A 16,122-nucleotide genomic window follows, 5' to 3' on the forward strand; every position below is an offset into this window, starting at 1 on the left:
ACCAGCCAGTCCCAGACCACAGCAAGTGACCACCAACCAGTCCCAGACCACAGCAAGTGACCACCAGCCAGTCACAGACCACAGCAAGTGATCACCAGCCAGTCCCAGACCACAGCAAGTGGCCACCAACCAGTCCCAGACCACAGCAAGTGACCACCAGCCAGTCCCAGACCACAGCAAGTGATCACCAGCCAGTCCCAGACCACAGCAAGTGACCACCAGCCAGTCCCAGACCACAGCAAGTGACCACCAACCAGTCCCAGACCACAGCAAGTGATCACCAGCCAGTCCCAGACCACAGCAAGTGACCACCAGCCAGTCCCAGACCACAGCAAGTGATCACCAGCCAGTCCCAGACCACAGCAAGTGACCACCAACCAGTCCCAGACCACAGCAAGTAACCACCAGCCAGTCCCAGACCACAGCAAGTGACCACCAGCCAGTCCCAGACCACAGCAAATGACCACCAGCCAGTCCCGGACAACAGCAAGTGATCACCAGCCAGTCCCAGACCACAGCAAGTGACCACCAGCCATTCCCAGACCACAGCAAGTGACCACCAACCAGTCCCAAACACAGCAAGTGACCACCAGCCAGTCCCAGACCACAGCAAGTGACCACCAGCCAGTCCCAGACCACAGCAAGTGACCACCAACCAGACCCAGACCACAGCAAGTGATCACCAGCCAGTCCCAGACCACAGCAAGTGACCACCAACCAGTCCCAGACCACAGCAAGTGACCACCAGCCAGTCCCAGACCACAGCAAGTGACCACCAGCCAGTCCCAGACCACAGCAAGTGATCACCAGCCAGACCCAGACCACACGGAATGACCACCAACCAGTCCCAGACCACAGCAAGTGACCACCAGCCAGACCCACACCACACGGAATGACCACCAACCAGTCCTAGACCACAGCAAGTGACCACCAGCCAGACCCAGACCACACCGAATGACCACCAACCAGTCCCAGATCACAGCAAGTGACCACCAGCCAGTCCCAGACCACAGCAAGTGACCACCAGCCAGTCCAAGACCACAGCAAGTGACCACTAAACAGTCCCAGACCACAAGCAAGTGACCACCAGCCAGTCCCAGACCACAGCAAGTGACCACCAGCCAGTCCCAGACCACAGCAAGTGACCACCAGCCAGTCCCAGACCACAGCAAGTGACCACCAACCAGACCCAGACCAGAGCAAGTGATCATCAGCCAGTCCCAGACCACAGCAAGTGACCACCAGCCAGTCCCAGACCACAACGAATGACCATCAGCCAGTCCCAGACCACAGCAAGTGACCACCAGCCAGTCCCAGACCACACCGAATGACCATCAGCCAGTCCCAGACCACAGCAAGTGACCACCAACCAGACCCAGACCACAACGAATGACCATCAGCCAGTCCCAGACCACAGCAAGTGACCACCAGCCAGTCCCAGACCACACCGAATGACCACCAACCAGTCCCAGATCACAGCAAGTGACCACCAACCAGTCCCAGACCACAGCAAGCGATCACCAGCCAGTCCCACACCACAGCAAGTGACCACCAACCAGTGCCAGACCACAGCAAGTGACCACCAACCAGTCCCAGACCACACCGAATGACCATCAGCCAGTCCCAGACCACAGCAAGTGACCACCAACCAGACCCAAACCACACCGAATGACCACCAACCAGTCCCACACCACACCGAATGACCATCAGCCAGTCCCAGACCACAACAAGTGACCACCAACCAGACCCAGACCACAGCAAGTGACCACCAGCCAGTCCCAGACCACAGCAAGTGACCACCAACCAGTCCCAGACCACAGCAAGTGACCACCAACCAGTCCCAGACCACAGCAAGTGACCACCAACCAGTCCTGGACCACAGCAAGTGACCACCAGCCAGTCCCAGACCACAGCAAGTGATCACCAGCCAGTCCCAGACCACAGCAAGTGACCACCAGCCAGACCCAGACCACACCGAATGAACACCAACCAGTCCCAGACCACAGCAAGTGACCACCAGCCAGACCCAGACCACACCGAATGACCAGCAGCCAGTCCCAGACCACAGCAAGTGACCAGCAGCCAGTCCCAGACCACAGCAAGTGACCACCAGCCAGTCCCAGACCACAGCAAGTGACCACCAGCCAGTCCCAGACCACAGCAAGTGACCACCAACCAGTCCCAGACCACAGCAAGTGATCACCAGCCAGTCCCAGACCACAGCAAGTGACCACCAACCAGTCCCAGACCACAGCAAGTGACCACCAGCCAGTCACAGACCACAGCAAGTGATCACAAGCCAGTCCCAGACCACAGCAAGTGGCCACCAACCAGTCCCAGACCACAGCAAGTGACCACCAGCCAGTCCCAGACCACAGCAAGTGATCACCAGCCAGTCCCAGACCACAGCAAGTGACCACCAGCCAGTCCCAGACCACAGCAAGTGACCACCAACCAGTCCCAGACCACAGCAAGTGATCACCAGCCAGTCCCAGACCACAGCAAGTGACCACCAGCCAGTCCCAGACCACAGCAAGTGATCACCAGCCAGTCCCAGACCACAGCAAGTGACCACCAACCAGTCCCAGACCACAGCAAGTAACCACCAGCCAGTCCCAGACCACAGCAAGTGACCACCAGCCAGTCCCAGACCACAGCAAATGACCACCAGCCAGTCCCGGACAACAGCAAGTGATCACCAGCCAGTCCCAGACCACAGCAAGTGACCACCAGCCAGTCCCAGACCACAGCAAGTGACCACCAACCAGTCCCAAACACAGCAAGTGACCACCAGCCAGTCCCAGACCACAGCAAGTGACCACCAGCCAGTCCCAGACCACAGCAAGTGACCACCAACCAGACCCAGACCACAGCAAGTGATCACCAGCCAGTCCCAGACCACAGCAAGTGACCACCAACCAGTCCCAGACCACAGCAAGTGACCACCAGCCAGTCCCAGACCACAGCAAGTGATCACCAGCCAGTCCCAGACCACAGCAAGTGACCACCAGCCAGACCCAGACCACACCGAATGACCACCAACCAGTCCCAGACCACAGCAAGTGACCACCAGCCAGTCCCAGACCACAGCAAGTGACCACCAGCCAGTCCAAGACCACAGCAAGTGACCACCAAACAGTCCCAGACCACAAGCAAGTGACCACCAGCCAGTCCCAGACCACAGCAAGTGACCACCAGCCAGTCCCAGACCACAGCAAGTGACCACCAGCCAGTCCCAGACCACAGCAAGTGACCACCAACCAGACCCAGACCAGAGCAAGTGATCACCAGCCAGTCCCAGACCACAGCAAGTGACCACCAGCCAGTCCCAGACCACAACGAATGACCATCAGCCAGTCCCAGACCACAGCAAGTGACCACCAGCCAGTCCCAGACCACACCGAATGACCATCAGCCAGTCCCAGACCACAGCAAGTGACCACCAACCAGACCCAGACCACACCGAATGACCACCAACCAGTCCCAGATCACAGCAAGTGACCACCAACCAGTCCCAGACCACAGCAAGCGATCACCAGCCAGTCCCACACCACAGCAAGTGACCACCAACCAGTGCCAGACCACAGCAAGTGACCACCAACCAGTCCCAGACCACACCGAATGACCATCAGCCAGTCCCAGACCACAGCAAGTGACCACCAGCCAGTCCCAGACCACAGCAAGTGACCACCAACCAGTGCCAGACCACAGCAAGTGACCACCAACCAGTCCCAGACCACACCGAATGACCATCAGCCAGTCCCAGACCACAACAAGTGACCACCAACCAGACCCAGACCACAGCAAGTGACCACCAGCCAGTCCCAGACCACAGCAAGTGACCACCAACCAGTCCCAGACCACAGCAAGTGACCACCAACCAGTCCCAGACCACAGCAAGTGACCACCAACCAGTCCTGGACCACAGCAAGTGACCACCAGCCAGTCCCAGACCACAGCAAGTGATCACCAGCCAGTCCCAGACCACAGCAAGTGACCACCAGCCAGACCCAGACCACACCGAATGAACACCAACCAGTCCCAGACCACAGCAAGTGACCACCAGCCAGACCCAGACCACACCGAATGACCAGCAGCCAGTCCCAGACCACAGCAAGTGACCAGCAGCCAGTCCCAGACCACAGCAAGTGACCACCAGCCAGTCCCAGACCACAGCAAGTGACCACCAGCCAGTCCCAGACCACAGCAAGTGACCACCAGCCAGTCCCAGACCACAGCAAGTAACCACCAGCCAGTCCCAGACCACAGCAAGTGACCACCAGCCAGTCCCAGACCACAGCAAGTGACCACCAACCAGTCCCAGACCACAGCAAGTGACCACCAACCAGTCCCAGACCACAGCAAGTGACCACAAACCAGTCCCGGAGCACAGCAAGTGACCACCAACCAGTCCCAGACCACACCGAATGAACACCAACCAGTCCCAGACCAAAGCAAGTGACCACCAGCCAGACCCAGACCACACCGAATGACCAGCAGCCAGTCCCAGACCACAACAAGTGACCAGCAGCCAGTCCCAGACCACAGCAAGTGACCACCAGCCAGTCCCAGACCACAGCAAGTGACCACCAGCCAGTCCCAGACCACAGCAAGTGACCACCAGCCAGTCCCAGACCACAGCAAGTAACCACCAGCCAGTCCCAGACCACAGCAAGTGACCACCAGCCAGTCGCCGACCACAGCAAGTGACCACCAACCAGTCCCAGACAATAGCAAGTGACCACCAGCCAGTCCCAGACCACAGCAAGTGACCACCAGCCAGTCCCAGACCACAGCAAGTGACCATCAGCCAGTCCCAGACCACAGCAATTGACCACCAACCAGTCCCAGACCACACCGAATGACCATCAGCCAGTCCCAGACCACAGCAAGTGACCACCAACCAGACCCAGACCACACCGAATGACCACCAACCCGTCCCAGACCACACCGAATGACCATCAGCCAGTCCCAGACCACAACAAGTGACCACCAACCAGACCCAGACCACAGCAAGTGACCACCAGCCAGTCCCAGACCACAGCAAGTGACCACCAACCAGTCCCAGACCACAGCAAGTGACCACCAACCAGTCCCAGACCACAGCAAGTGACCACCAACCAGTCCCAGACCACAGCAAGTGACCACCAGCCAGTCCCAGACCACTGCAAGTGATCACCAGCCAGTCCCAGACCACAGCAAGTGACCACCAGCCAGACCCAGACCACACCGAATGAACACCAACCAGTCCCAGACCACAGCAAGTGACCACCAGCCAGACCCAGACCACACCGAATGACCAGCAGCCAGTCCCAGACCACAGCAAGTGACCACCAGCCAGTCCCAGACCACAGCAAGTGACCACCAGCCAGTCCCAGACCACAGCAAGTGACCACCAGCCAGTCCCAGACCACAGCAAGTGACCACCAGCCAGTCCCAGACCACAGCAAGTAACCACCAGCCAGTCCCAGACCACAGCAAGTGACCACCAGCCAGTCCCAGACCACAGCAAGTGACCACCAACCAGTCCCAGACCACAGCAAGTGACCACCAACCAGTCCCAGACCACAGCAAGTGACCACAAACCAGTCCCGGAGCACAGCAAGTGACCACCAACCAGTCCCAGACCACACCGAATGAACACCAACCAGTCCCAGACCACAGCAAGTGACAACCAGCCAGACCCAGACCACACCGAATGACCAGCAGCCAGTCCCAGACCACAACAAGTGACCAGCAGCCAGTCCCAGACCACAGCAAGTGACCACCAGCCAGTCCCAGACCACAGCAAGTGACTACCAGCCAGTCCCAGACCACAGCAAGTGACCACCAGCCAGTCCCAGACCACAGCAAGTAACCACCAGCCAGTCCCAGACCACAGCAAGTGACCACCAGCCAGTCGCCGACCACAGCAAGTGACCACCAACCAGTCCCAGACAATAGCAAGTGACCACCAGCCAGTCCCAGACCACAGCAAGTGACCACCAGCCAGTCCCATCCACAGCAAGTGACCATCAGCCAGTCCCAGACCACAGCAAGTGACCACCAACCAGTCCCAGACCACACCGAATGACCATCAGCCAGTCCCAGACCACAGCAAGTGACCACCAACCAGACCCAGACCACACCGAATGACCACCAACCCGTCCCAGACCACACCGAATGACCATCAGCCAGTCCCAGACCACAACAAGTGACCACCAACCAGACCCAGACCACAGCAAGTGACCACCAGCCAGTCCCAGACCACAGCAAGTGACCACCAACCAGTCCCAGACCACAGCAAGTGACCACCAACCAGTCCCAGACCACAGCAAGTGACCACCAACCAGTCCCAGACCACAGCAAGTGACCACCAGCCAGTCCCAGACCACAGCAAGTGATCACCAGCCAGTCCCAGACCACAGCAAGTGACCACCAGCCAGACCCAGACCACACCGAATGAACACCAACCAGTCCCAGACCACAGCAAGTGACCACCAGCCAGACCCAGACCACACCGAATGACCAGCAGCCAGTCCCAGACCACAGCAAGTGACCAGCAGCCAGTCCCAGACCACAGCAAGTGACCACCAGCCAGTCCCAGACCACAGCAAGTGACCACCAGCCAGACCCAGACCACAGCAAGTGACCACCAGCCAGTCCCAGACCACAGCAAGTAACCACCAGCCAGTCCCAGACCACAGCAAGTGACCACCAGCCAGTCCCAGACCACAGCAAGTGACCACCAACCAGTCCCAGACCACAGCAAGTGACCACCAACCATCCCAGACCACAGCAAGTGACCACCAACCAGTCCCGGACCACAGCAAGTGACCACCAACCAGTCCCAGACCACACCGAATGAACACCAACCAGTCCCAGACCACAGCAAGTGACCACCAGCCAGACTCAGACCACACCGAATGACCAGCAGCCAGTCCCAGACCACAGCAAGTGACCAGCAGCCAGTCCCAGACCACAGTAAGTGACCACCAGCCAGTCCCAGACCACAGCAAGTGACCACCAGCCAGTCCCAGACCATAGCAAGTGACCACCCGCCAGTCCCAGACCACAGCAAGTAACCACCAGCCAGTCCCAGACCACAGCAAGTGACCACCAGCCAGTCACAGACCACAGCAAGTGACCACCAACCAGTCCCAGACCACAGCAAGTGACCACTAACCAGTCCCAGACCACAGCAAGTGACCACCAACCAGTCCCGGACCATAACAAGTGACCACCAACCAGTCCCAGACTACAGCAAGTGACCACCAGCCAGTCCCAGACCACAGCAAGTGACCACCAGCCAGTCCCAGACCACAGCAAGTGACCACCAACCAGTCCAGGACCACAGCAAGTGACCACCAACCAGTCCCAGACCACAGCAAGTGACCACCAGCCAGTCCCAGACCACAGCAAGTGATCACCAGCCAGTCCCAGACCACAGCAAGTGACCACCAACCAGTTCCAGACCACAGCAAGTGATCACCAGCCAGTCCCAAACACAGCAAGTGACCACCAGCCAGTCCCAGACCACAGCAAGTAACCACCAGCCAGTCCCAGACCACAGCAAGTGATCACCAGCCAGTCCCAGACCACAGCAAGTGACCACCAACCAGTCCCAGACCACAGCAAGTGATCACCAGCCAGTCCCAAACACAGCAAGTGACCACCAGCCAGTCCCAGACCACAGCAAGTGACCACCAGCCAGTGCCAGACCACAGCAAGTAACCACCAGCCAATCCCAGACCACAGCAAGTGACCACCAGCCAGTCCCAGACCACAGCAAGTGACCACCAGCCAGTCCCAGACCACAGCAAGTAACCACCAGCCAATCCCAGACCACAGCAAGTGACCACCAGCCAGTCCCAGACCACAGCAAGTGACCACCAACCAGTCCCAGACCACAGCAAGTGACCACCAACCAGTCCCGGACCACAGCAAGTGACCACCAACCAGTCCCAGACTACAGCAAGTGACCACCAGCCAGTCCCAGACCACAGCAAGTGACCACCAGCCAGTCCCAGACCACAGCAAGTGACCACCAACCAGTCCCAGACCACAGCAAGTGACCACCAACCAGTCCCAGACCACAGCAAGTGACCACCAGCCAGTCCCAGACCACAGCAAGTGATCACCAGCCAGTCCCAGACCACAGCAAGTGACCACCAACCAGTCCCAGACCACAGCAAGTGATCACCAGCCAGTCCCAGACCACAGCAAGTGACCACCAGCCAGTCCCAGACCACAGCAAGTGACCACCAGCCAGTCCCAGACCACAGCAAGTGACCACCATCCAGACCCAGACCACACCGAATGACCATCAGCCAGTCCCAGACCACAGCAAGTGACCACCAGCCAGTCGCAGACCACAGCAAGTGACCACCAACCAGTCCCAGACAACAGCAAGTGACCACCAGCCAGTCCCAGACCACAGCAAGTGACCACCAGCCAGTCCCAGACCACAGCAAGTGACCATCAGCCAGTCCCAGACCACAGCAAGTGATCACCAGCCAGTCCCAGACCACAGCAAGTGATCACCAGACAGTCCCAGACCACAGCAAGTGACCACCAGCCAGTCCCAGACTACAGCAAGTGACCACCAACCAGTCCCAGACCACACCGAATGACCATCAGCCAGTCCCAGACCACAGCAAGTGATCACCAGCCAGTCCCAGACCACAGCAAGTGATCACCAGCCAGTCCCAGACCACAGCAAGTGACCACCAGCCAGACCCAGACCACAGCAAGTGACCACCAACCAGTCCCAGACCACAGCAAGTGACCACCAACCAGTCCTAGACCACAGCAAGTGACCACCAGCCAGTCCCAGACCACAGCAAGTGACCACCAACCAGTCCTAGACCACAGCAAGTGACCACCAACCAGTCCCAGACCACAGCAAGTAACCACCAGCCAGTCCCAGACCACAGCAAGTGATCACCAGCCAGTCCCAGACCACAGCAAGTGACCACCAGCCAGTCCAAGACTACAGCAAGTGACCAGCAGCCAGTCCCAGACCACAGCAAGTGACCACCAGCCAGTCCCAGACCACAGCAAGTGACCACCAACCAGTCCCAGACCCCACCGAATGACCATCAGCCAGTCCCAGACCACAGCAAGTGATCACCAGCCAGTCCCAGACCACAGCAAGTGACCACCAGCCAGACCCAGACCACAGCAAGTGACCACCAACCAGTCCCAGACCACAGCAAGTGACCACCAACCAGTCCTAGACCACAGCAAGTGACCACCAGCCAGTCCCAGACCACAGCAAGTGACCACCAACCAGTCCTAGACCACAGCAAGTGACCACCAACCAGTCCCAGACCACAGCAAGTGACCACCAGCCAGTCCCAGACCACAGCAAGTGATCACCAGCCAGTCCCAGACCACAGCAAGTGACCACCAGCCAGTCCAAGACTACAGCAAGTGACCACCAACCAGTCCCAGACCACAGCAAGTGACCACCAGCCAGTCCCAGACCACAGCAAGTGACCACCAGCCAGTCCCAGACCACACCGAATGACCATCAGCCAGTCCCGGACCACAGCAAGTGATCACCAGCCAGTCCCAGACCACAGCAAGTGATCATCAGCCAGTCCCAGACCACAGCAAGTGATCACCAACCAGTCCTAGACTACAGCAAGTGACCACCAGCCAGTCCCAGACCACAGCAAGTGATCACCAGCGAGTCACAGACCACACCGAATGACCACCAGCCAGTCCCAGACCACACCGAATGACCATCAGCCAGTCCTAGACCACACCGAATGACCATCAGCCAGTCACAGACCACACCGAATGACCATCAGCCAGTCCCAGACCACACCGAATGACCATCAGCCAGACCCAGACCACAGCGAATGACCACCAGCCAGACCCAGACCACAGCAAGTGACCACCAGCCAAGACTGGACAATGGGCAACGAGCACCACCCAGCTGTAGTCAGGCCAGAACCACAGTAAAATGATCCGTTGGTCGAGGGTGTTGGTTATTGGAGACTTGACAGTAGCAAAGCCCTGGGAAAGCAGCAACATGAAATATAAATCTACCCGTGAATAATAACAAACGGGTAGGGGGTTTTCTGGTAACGTGTGCTTTTGTTTTCAGCCAGAGGGGCGGCAATGGCGGCGGTGAGCTCTACTGGGCGGGCGGTCAGCTTGCAGCTCCCCGCGGGGTTTCCGGGGCCGCTTTCGGCGGGACATGGAGCAGTACCACCCGGAAGAGGCAAGACGGTTTGCCACGCCCCTGGTTGTAACACCGACTCGATTTTTGAGTCCCGCCCAACCCGTGGCGTCGTGTAGCGCCCCCTGCTGGGACCGCCTGGGAAATCGGGCGGCCCCGACCTATACTGGCCGCAGTGAGGTAAGTAATATTCATCTCAGGGAAGTGTGGTTGCTTTGTCTTTAAATGTGTTTGTGATTTATGTTGTAGTGGTGTGGGAATGTTTCTGGTTCAGGCTTCTCTCAGTCCAGCATTTTAGCTCGGGATTTTTGCATGCTCAGCTGGCCTAATGCCCCAGGACGGGGGAGGTGCAACGCCTCTCTTAGCACTCCTCCCCACACTCAGGGTCCAGCTGTCCAATTTTGCTAATTGAGGCGCAAACTGTCCCCGGGCGCAAACTTAACCGCCCCACCGCCATTACCGCCCGAAATCAGCAAAACCAAAAATCCAGCCCTATTGATAATAATGTAAATAACTGCGGTAACGGAGGAAGATTTTGGGGAGGGAGGGATGGGGAAACAGCAGGCAAATGCATTGGCCCGGAATTTGCGGTTAGCAGTAGAATTGAAGTGTGTGACATCAACAAGCTGTCTTAGCAGCCAATCAAAAGGCAGAATTCTCACAGACAGCGAACCAGGAAGTGGGTTGTGCAAGGCTTCAAAATTCAAGCTTTTCAAAATAGTCAGAGAGCAAGACAAAGATTGGGGCTCTCACATGGAGAAAAGTCAAATCTGAAATAGAGATGGACAAACTTAAAAAAATAAATCACGTTTTTTCAAAAGTTTCTGAATAATTTTTAATTTTTATTGAAATGGACCAATTTGACACTGCACAAAATGAAAACTAGTTTTCCAGGCCCTTCGCATTTGTTTAGCATTAATAACGCTGTCAAAACCTCAGTTACACCTAATCCCTTTTGCTCTAACTTTTAGTAGGGAAATTTGACAGCGTAATTACCACGGAAAGATTTGGATTTATATCGCGCCTTTCACGACCACAGGACATCTCACAATGCTTTACAGCCAATGAAGTACTTTTGGAGTGTCGTTACTGTTGTAGCCAGTTTGCGTCCGTTTCCCTGATTTGAGTGATTACACCGATTGCTGGCTCTGTGGGGGTGGGCAGTGGTGGGCGGGGGAGGAGGGGTGGGGTGGTGAATTGGGAGGGGAGGGGTGGACGGGGGGGGATGGGGGGGTCGGGGGGACGGTGGGTGGGCAGAAAGGGGGGGTGGGGGCGATGGGGGCACAGCGCAGCCTGTTTCAGAGCAGTCAATGACAGACCGCAACTTTGGGAATTCCTTGTTAGACTGCACTTGTGCCAAATCTGAAAGTTGCAATCAACAACAACAACAACAACTTTAATTTATATAGCACCTTTTACGTAGTGAAAGGTGCTTCACAGGAGTGTTATAAGATAAAAAATTTGACACCGAGCCACTTAAGTAGAAATTAGCACTGGTGACAAGAAGCTTGGTCAAAGAGATAGGTTTTAAGGAGTGGCTTGAAGGAGGAAAGAGAGGTAGAGAGGCGGAGAGGTTTAGGCAGGGAGTTCCAGAGCTTGGGGCCCAGGCAACAGAAGGCACGGCCATTATAATCAGGGATGGGCAAGAGGGCAGAATTAGAGGAGCACAGATATCTCGGGGGGGGGGGGGGGGGATTGTGGGGCTGGAGGAGATTACAGAGATAGGGAGAGGGCGAGGCCCTGGAAGAATTTGAAAACAAGGATGGGAATTTTGAAAACGAGGTGTTGCTTAACCGGCAGCCAATGTAGGTCAGCGAGCACAAGGGGTGCTGGGTGAGCGGGACTTGGTGCGAGTTAGGACAGGAGCAGCTGAGTTTTGGATCGCCTCTAGTTTACGTAGGGTGGAATGTGGGAGGCCAGCCAGGAGTGTGTTGAATAGTCAAGTCGAGGGGTAGCAAAGGCCTGGATGAGGGTTTCAGTGGCGGATGAACTGAGGCAGGGGCAGAGACGGGCGATGTTACAGAGGTGGAAATTGGCGGTCTTAGTTATGCTGCAGATATGTGGTCGAAAGCTCAAATATGACACCGAGGTCAGTTTCAAAGGCGAAATGACAGCGGAGGCTGCCAGCTAGCCATTCCTCCCGACTGCAAATTACAGGCCATCACACACAAATACATGGAAGTTGGAGCAAGTTTATCGTGCTCTTTGCAGGGATAAAACCCGAGCAGGTTTGGTTCCGCCTCTGCAAACCCACCAAATGTATTTGAGAGGGTTCCCTGAATCAATTTGAATACGTGCCTGCTCTTCCTTTCGAGGTGCCGGTAACTCACCAGAACCACTCACTGCCGAAGCTGGGCACGGAGAAGACGCCCCAGTGAATGAAGATGCCAAACTTGGCTCGGTCGTACCAGGGGGGCAAGGGTCGCGAGTCGATGGAGTCCCAGCTGGGAGCTGCCGTTGATTGACAGCCGGGGATGATTGACAGCAGGGCCCAGATCAGGGCCAGGCACGAGCAGCTCATGGCGGGCGGCATCGCAGAGATAACAAAGGGCTTGCAGCAACGGCAAACATTCGCTCCAGGAACTGGAAGGGAAAGGGAAGGAGGAGGAAGGGGAGGCCTGTGCTTCCCAGTACGTCGCCGCTGGGTCCTATAGTCCACCTTGTTACTCTCAACACTGAGTATGAATGGGAGAAAAAAAGTTTAAACAACAGTACACCGAACTTTTTTTTACCAATACTGAAGTTTAGCAACAGCAGTCTGTCATTTCTGTTGCAGCTATTCACTGATGGTTAAGCAACGTCTCAATTGCAAAATTCCCATCCTTCTTTACAAATCCCTCCATGGTCTCGCCCCTCCCTATCTCTGTAATCTCCTCCAGCCCCACAACCCCTCCGAGATGTCTGTGCTTCTCCAATTCTGCCCTCTTGAGCATCCCCGATTTTAATCACTCCACCATTGGTGGCCGTGCCTTCAGCTGCCTAGGCCCCAAGCTCTGGAACTCCCTCCCTAAACCTCTCTGTCTCTCTACCTCTCTTTCTTCCTTTAAGACGTTCCTTAAAACCTACCTCTTTGACCAAGCTTTTGGTCACCTGCCCTAATTTCTCATTAAGTGGCTCGGTATCAAATTTTTTGTCTTATAATGATTCTGTGAAGCGCCTTGCAACGTTTTACTACATTAAAGGTGCTATATTAATACAAGTTGTTGTTGTTTTGGATACAAGAATCACAAGGTCACACCAATCTTGATGAAATTGAACAATTATTACTATAGCAGCATAAGAACAGGTGGAGGCCATTCAGCTCCTCCATTGATTTAGAACAAGGCTGGTCTGTACCTTAACTCCATTTATATCCACCTTTGCTCCATATCCCTTAATACCCTTGCATAACAAAAATCTATCAGTCTCATTTCTGACATTTTCAATTCACCTCCAGCATCCACAGCTTTTTGGCATTATCTTCACCGAATCCCCCGCCATCAACATCCTGGGGGTCACCATTAACCAGAAACTTAACCGGACCATTCACAGAAATACTGTGGCTACAAGAGCGGGTCAGAGGCTGGGTATTCTGCAGTGAGTGAAGGATGTGTGGAGTGGGGCTGATCTGACTGTAGCTCTGGTGAGGGATTTCCTGCACGCAGTGAGCAAGTTGGCCAGGGTGACTCTCGCCTCTCAGGGGTCTGCACATGTCCACTCGGGGTCACTGCCCCATTCGGGGTCACTTGGGGTCACTCAGGGTCATTTCCCCACTTGGGGTCATTTCCCCACTCGGGGTCACGGGGTCATTTCCCCACTCGCAGTCATTTCCCCACTCGGGGTCACTCGGGGTAATTTCCCCACTCGGGGTCACTTGGGGTCATTTCCCCACTCGGGGCCATTTCCCCACTAGGGGTCACTTGGGGTAATTTCCCCACTCGGGGTCACTCGGGGTCATTTCCCCACTTGGGGTCATTTCCCCACTCGGGCTCACTGCCCCACTCGGGGTCACTCGGGGTCATTTCCCCACTCGGGGTCATTTCTCCACTAGGGGTCACTCGGGGTCATTTCCCCACTCGCGGTCAGTTCCCCACTCGGGGTCACTCGGAGTCATTTCCCCACTCGGGCCTGCTACCCGAGTGAGCGCTCATCCTCCTGCCAGGACAAACAAGTGGACCACCTGGGCTCAGGTGTGTGTGAGGCAGAGAGAGGGAGACACTGGCTGGAATTCTTTTCAGGGAGGTGGATTGGGGGCAAGGGCGGGCCAGGTGGGAAGGATCCGAGGGGGATGGGAAAGCCAGGAGACTGGGTTTCCCACAGGCCCCACCCACTTTCCCGGCAGGGCCTAATTTGAATGTGAGGCCTTGGTTTCCCGCCCGCAGGGGGTGAGGTTGAGAGGGTGGCTGGCTGGGGGTGGGTAAGCCTCAGTCACAAGAGGTCGGTCTGGGGTGGGGGTGGGAGGTAGGGGGGAGGTTGTAGGATTGGCAAGCGAGCGGGGTGGTTGGAGATCGGCAGGCAAGCGGGGATCGTGGGGGAAATTGGGGATTGGGGAAGTCGGGGATCGGCAGGCAAGCGGGGATCATGGGGGGGGCGGGATCAGGGATCGAGGGGAGGGATCGGGGATCTCGGGGATCGGCAGACAAGTGAGGATTGCAGGTGGATCATGGAGTGGGGCGGCGGGGGTGGGATTGGCCGAGGATAATGGGAGGGAAGCGTAGGTTTGAGGCGGCCTCATCATCATCGGTGCGGGGGAGGGGAGCGCAGGGGGATGGGGGGGCCTGGAAATGCAATCGGAAACCTCATGAGGAGCTCTTTGATGGCGGGGGTGGGTTAGGTAGGGGCAATGGATCCAGGAGCTAGGTATAAGTCCACAGGCAGTCTTCGCCTCGCTCTCACAAACAATGATCATAGTATCATAAAGTTTAGATTGGCTATGGAAAAGGACAGGGAGCAACCTAGAGTAAAACTATATAATTGGAGGAAGGCTAATTTCAGTGGGTTAAGTACGGATGTGGCCCGGGTAAACTGGAATCAAAGGTTGGCGGCCTAAAGTGTAATTGAACAATGAGCTGCCTTTAAAGAGGAGATGGTTGGGGTACAGTCGAGGTACATTCCCACGTGGGGGAAACATAGGGCAAGGAAGGCCAGAGCTCCCTGGATGATGAAAGGGAGAGAGAGTGAGATGAAACAGGGAAAGAGGGCATATAACAGATGTCAGAGTGAGATTACAAGGAAGAACCATGCTGAATATAGAAAGTTCAGAGGGGAAGTGAAAAAGATAATAAGAGGGGCGAAGAGAATAGATTTTCAACTAACATAAAAGGCAATTCAAAAGTCTTCTGTGGGCATATAAATAGTAAACGGGCAGTAAGAGGCGAGGTGGGGCCGATTAGGGACCAAAAAGGAGACCGACACATGGAGACAGAGTATGGCTGAGGTACTAAAGGTGTACTTTACTTCTGTCTTCACCAAGGCAGTCATAGTAAGGGAGGAGGTAGTGGAGATACTGGATGGGATAAGAATTGATGAAGAGGAGGCACTAGAAAGGCTGTCTGTACTTAAAGTAGATAAGTCACCAGGACGGGATGGGATGCGTCCTATGATGCTAAGGAAAGTAAAGGTGCATATTGCAGAGATACTGGCCATAATCTTCCAATCCTCCTTGGATATGGGTGTGGTGCCAGAGGACTGGAGAATTGCAAATGTTACTCCCTTGTTCAAAAAAAGGTGCAAGGATAAGCCCAGCAACTACAGGTCAGTCAGTTTAACCTTGGTCATGGGGAAGCTTTTAGAAATGACAATCGGACAAGGTTAACAGTCACTTGGACAAGTGTGGATTGATTAAGGAAGCCAGCACAGATTTGTTAAAGGCAAATTATGTTTAAATAACTTGATTGAGTTTTTTGATGAGGTAACAGAGAGGGTTGATGAGGGCAATGCGGTGGACGTGATGTACAAGGATATCCAAAAGG

The 16,122-nt window shown here is 55.8% G+C and overlaps 1 protein-coding gene across 3 annotated transcripts in view; it reads right to left on the reverse strand.

The window, feature by feature from the left end:
* The window catches only part of fuca2 (alpha-L-fucosidase 2), a 69,751-nt gene extending 56,979 nt beyond the window's left edge, over positions 1-12,772 (reverse strand). For 2 of the 3 annotated variants that reach the window (XM_070889054.1, XM_070889056.1), the window contains exon 1: positions 12,502-12,772. In XM_070889054.1, the coding sequence (XP_070745155.1) occupies positions 12,502-12,704 (203 nt within the window). In that variant the 5' untranslated portion in view covers positions 12,705-12,772. Of the gene's footprint in view, positions 1-12,469 lie in introns of all 3 variants that reach the window. The other variant, XM_070889055.1, reaches the window with a different exon arrangement.
* Positions 12,773-16,122: the final 3,350 nt, after the last annotated feature.

This window comes from Pristiophorus japonicus, chromosome 9, assembly GCF_044704955.1.
Source record: "Pristiophorus japonicus isolate sPriJap1 chromosome 9, sPriJap1.hap1, whole genome shotgun sequence".
NCBI classification, from domain to species: Eukaryota; Metazoa; Chordata; class Chondrichthyes; family Pristiophoridae; genus Pristiophorus; species Pristiophorus japonicus.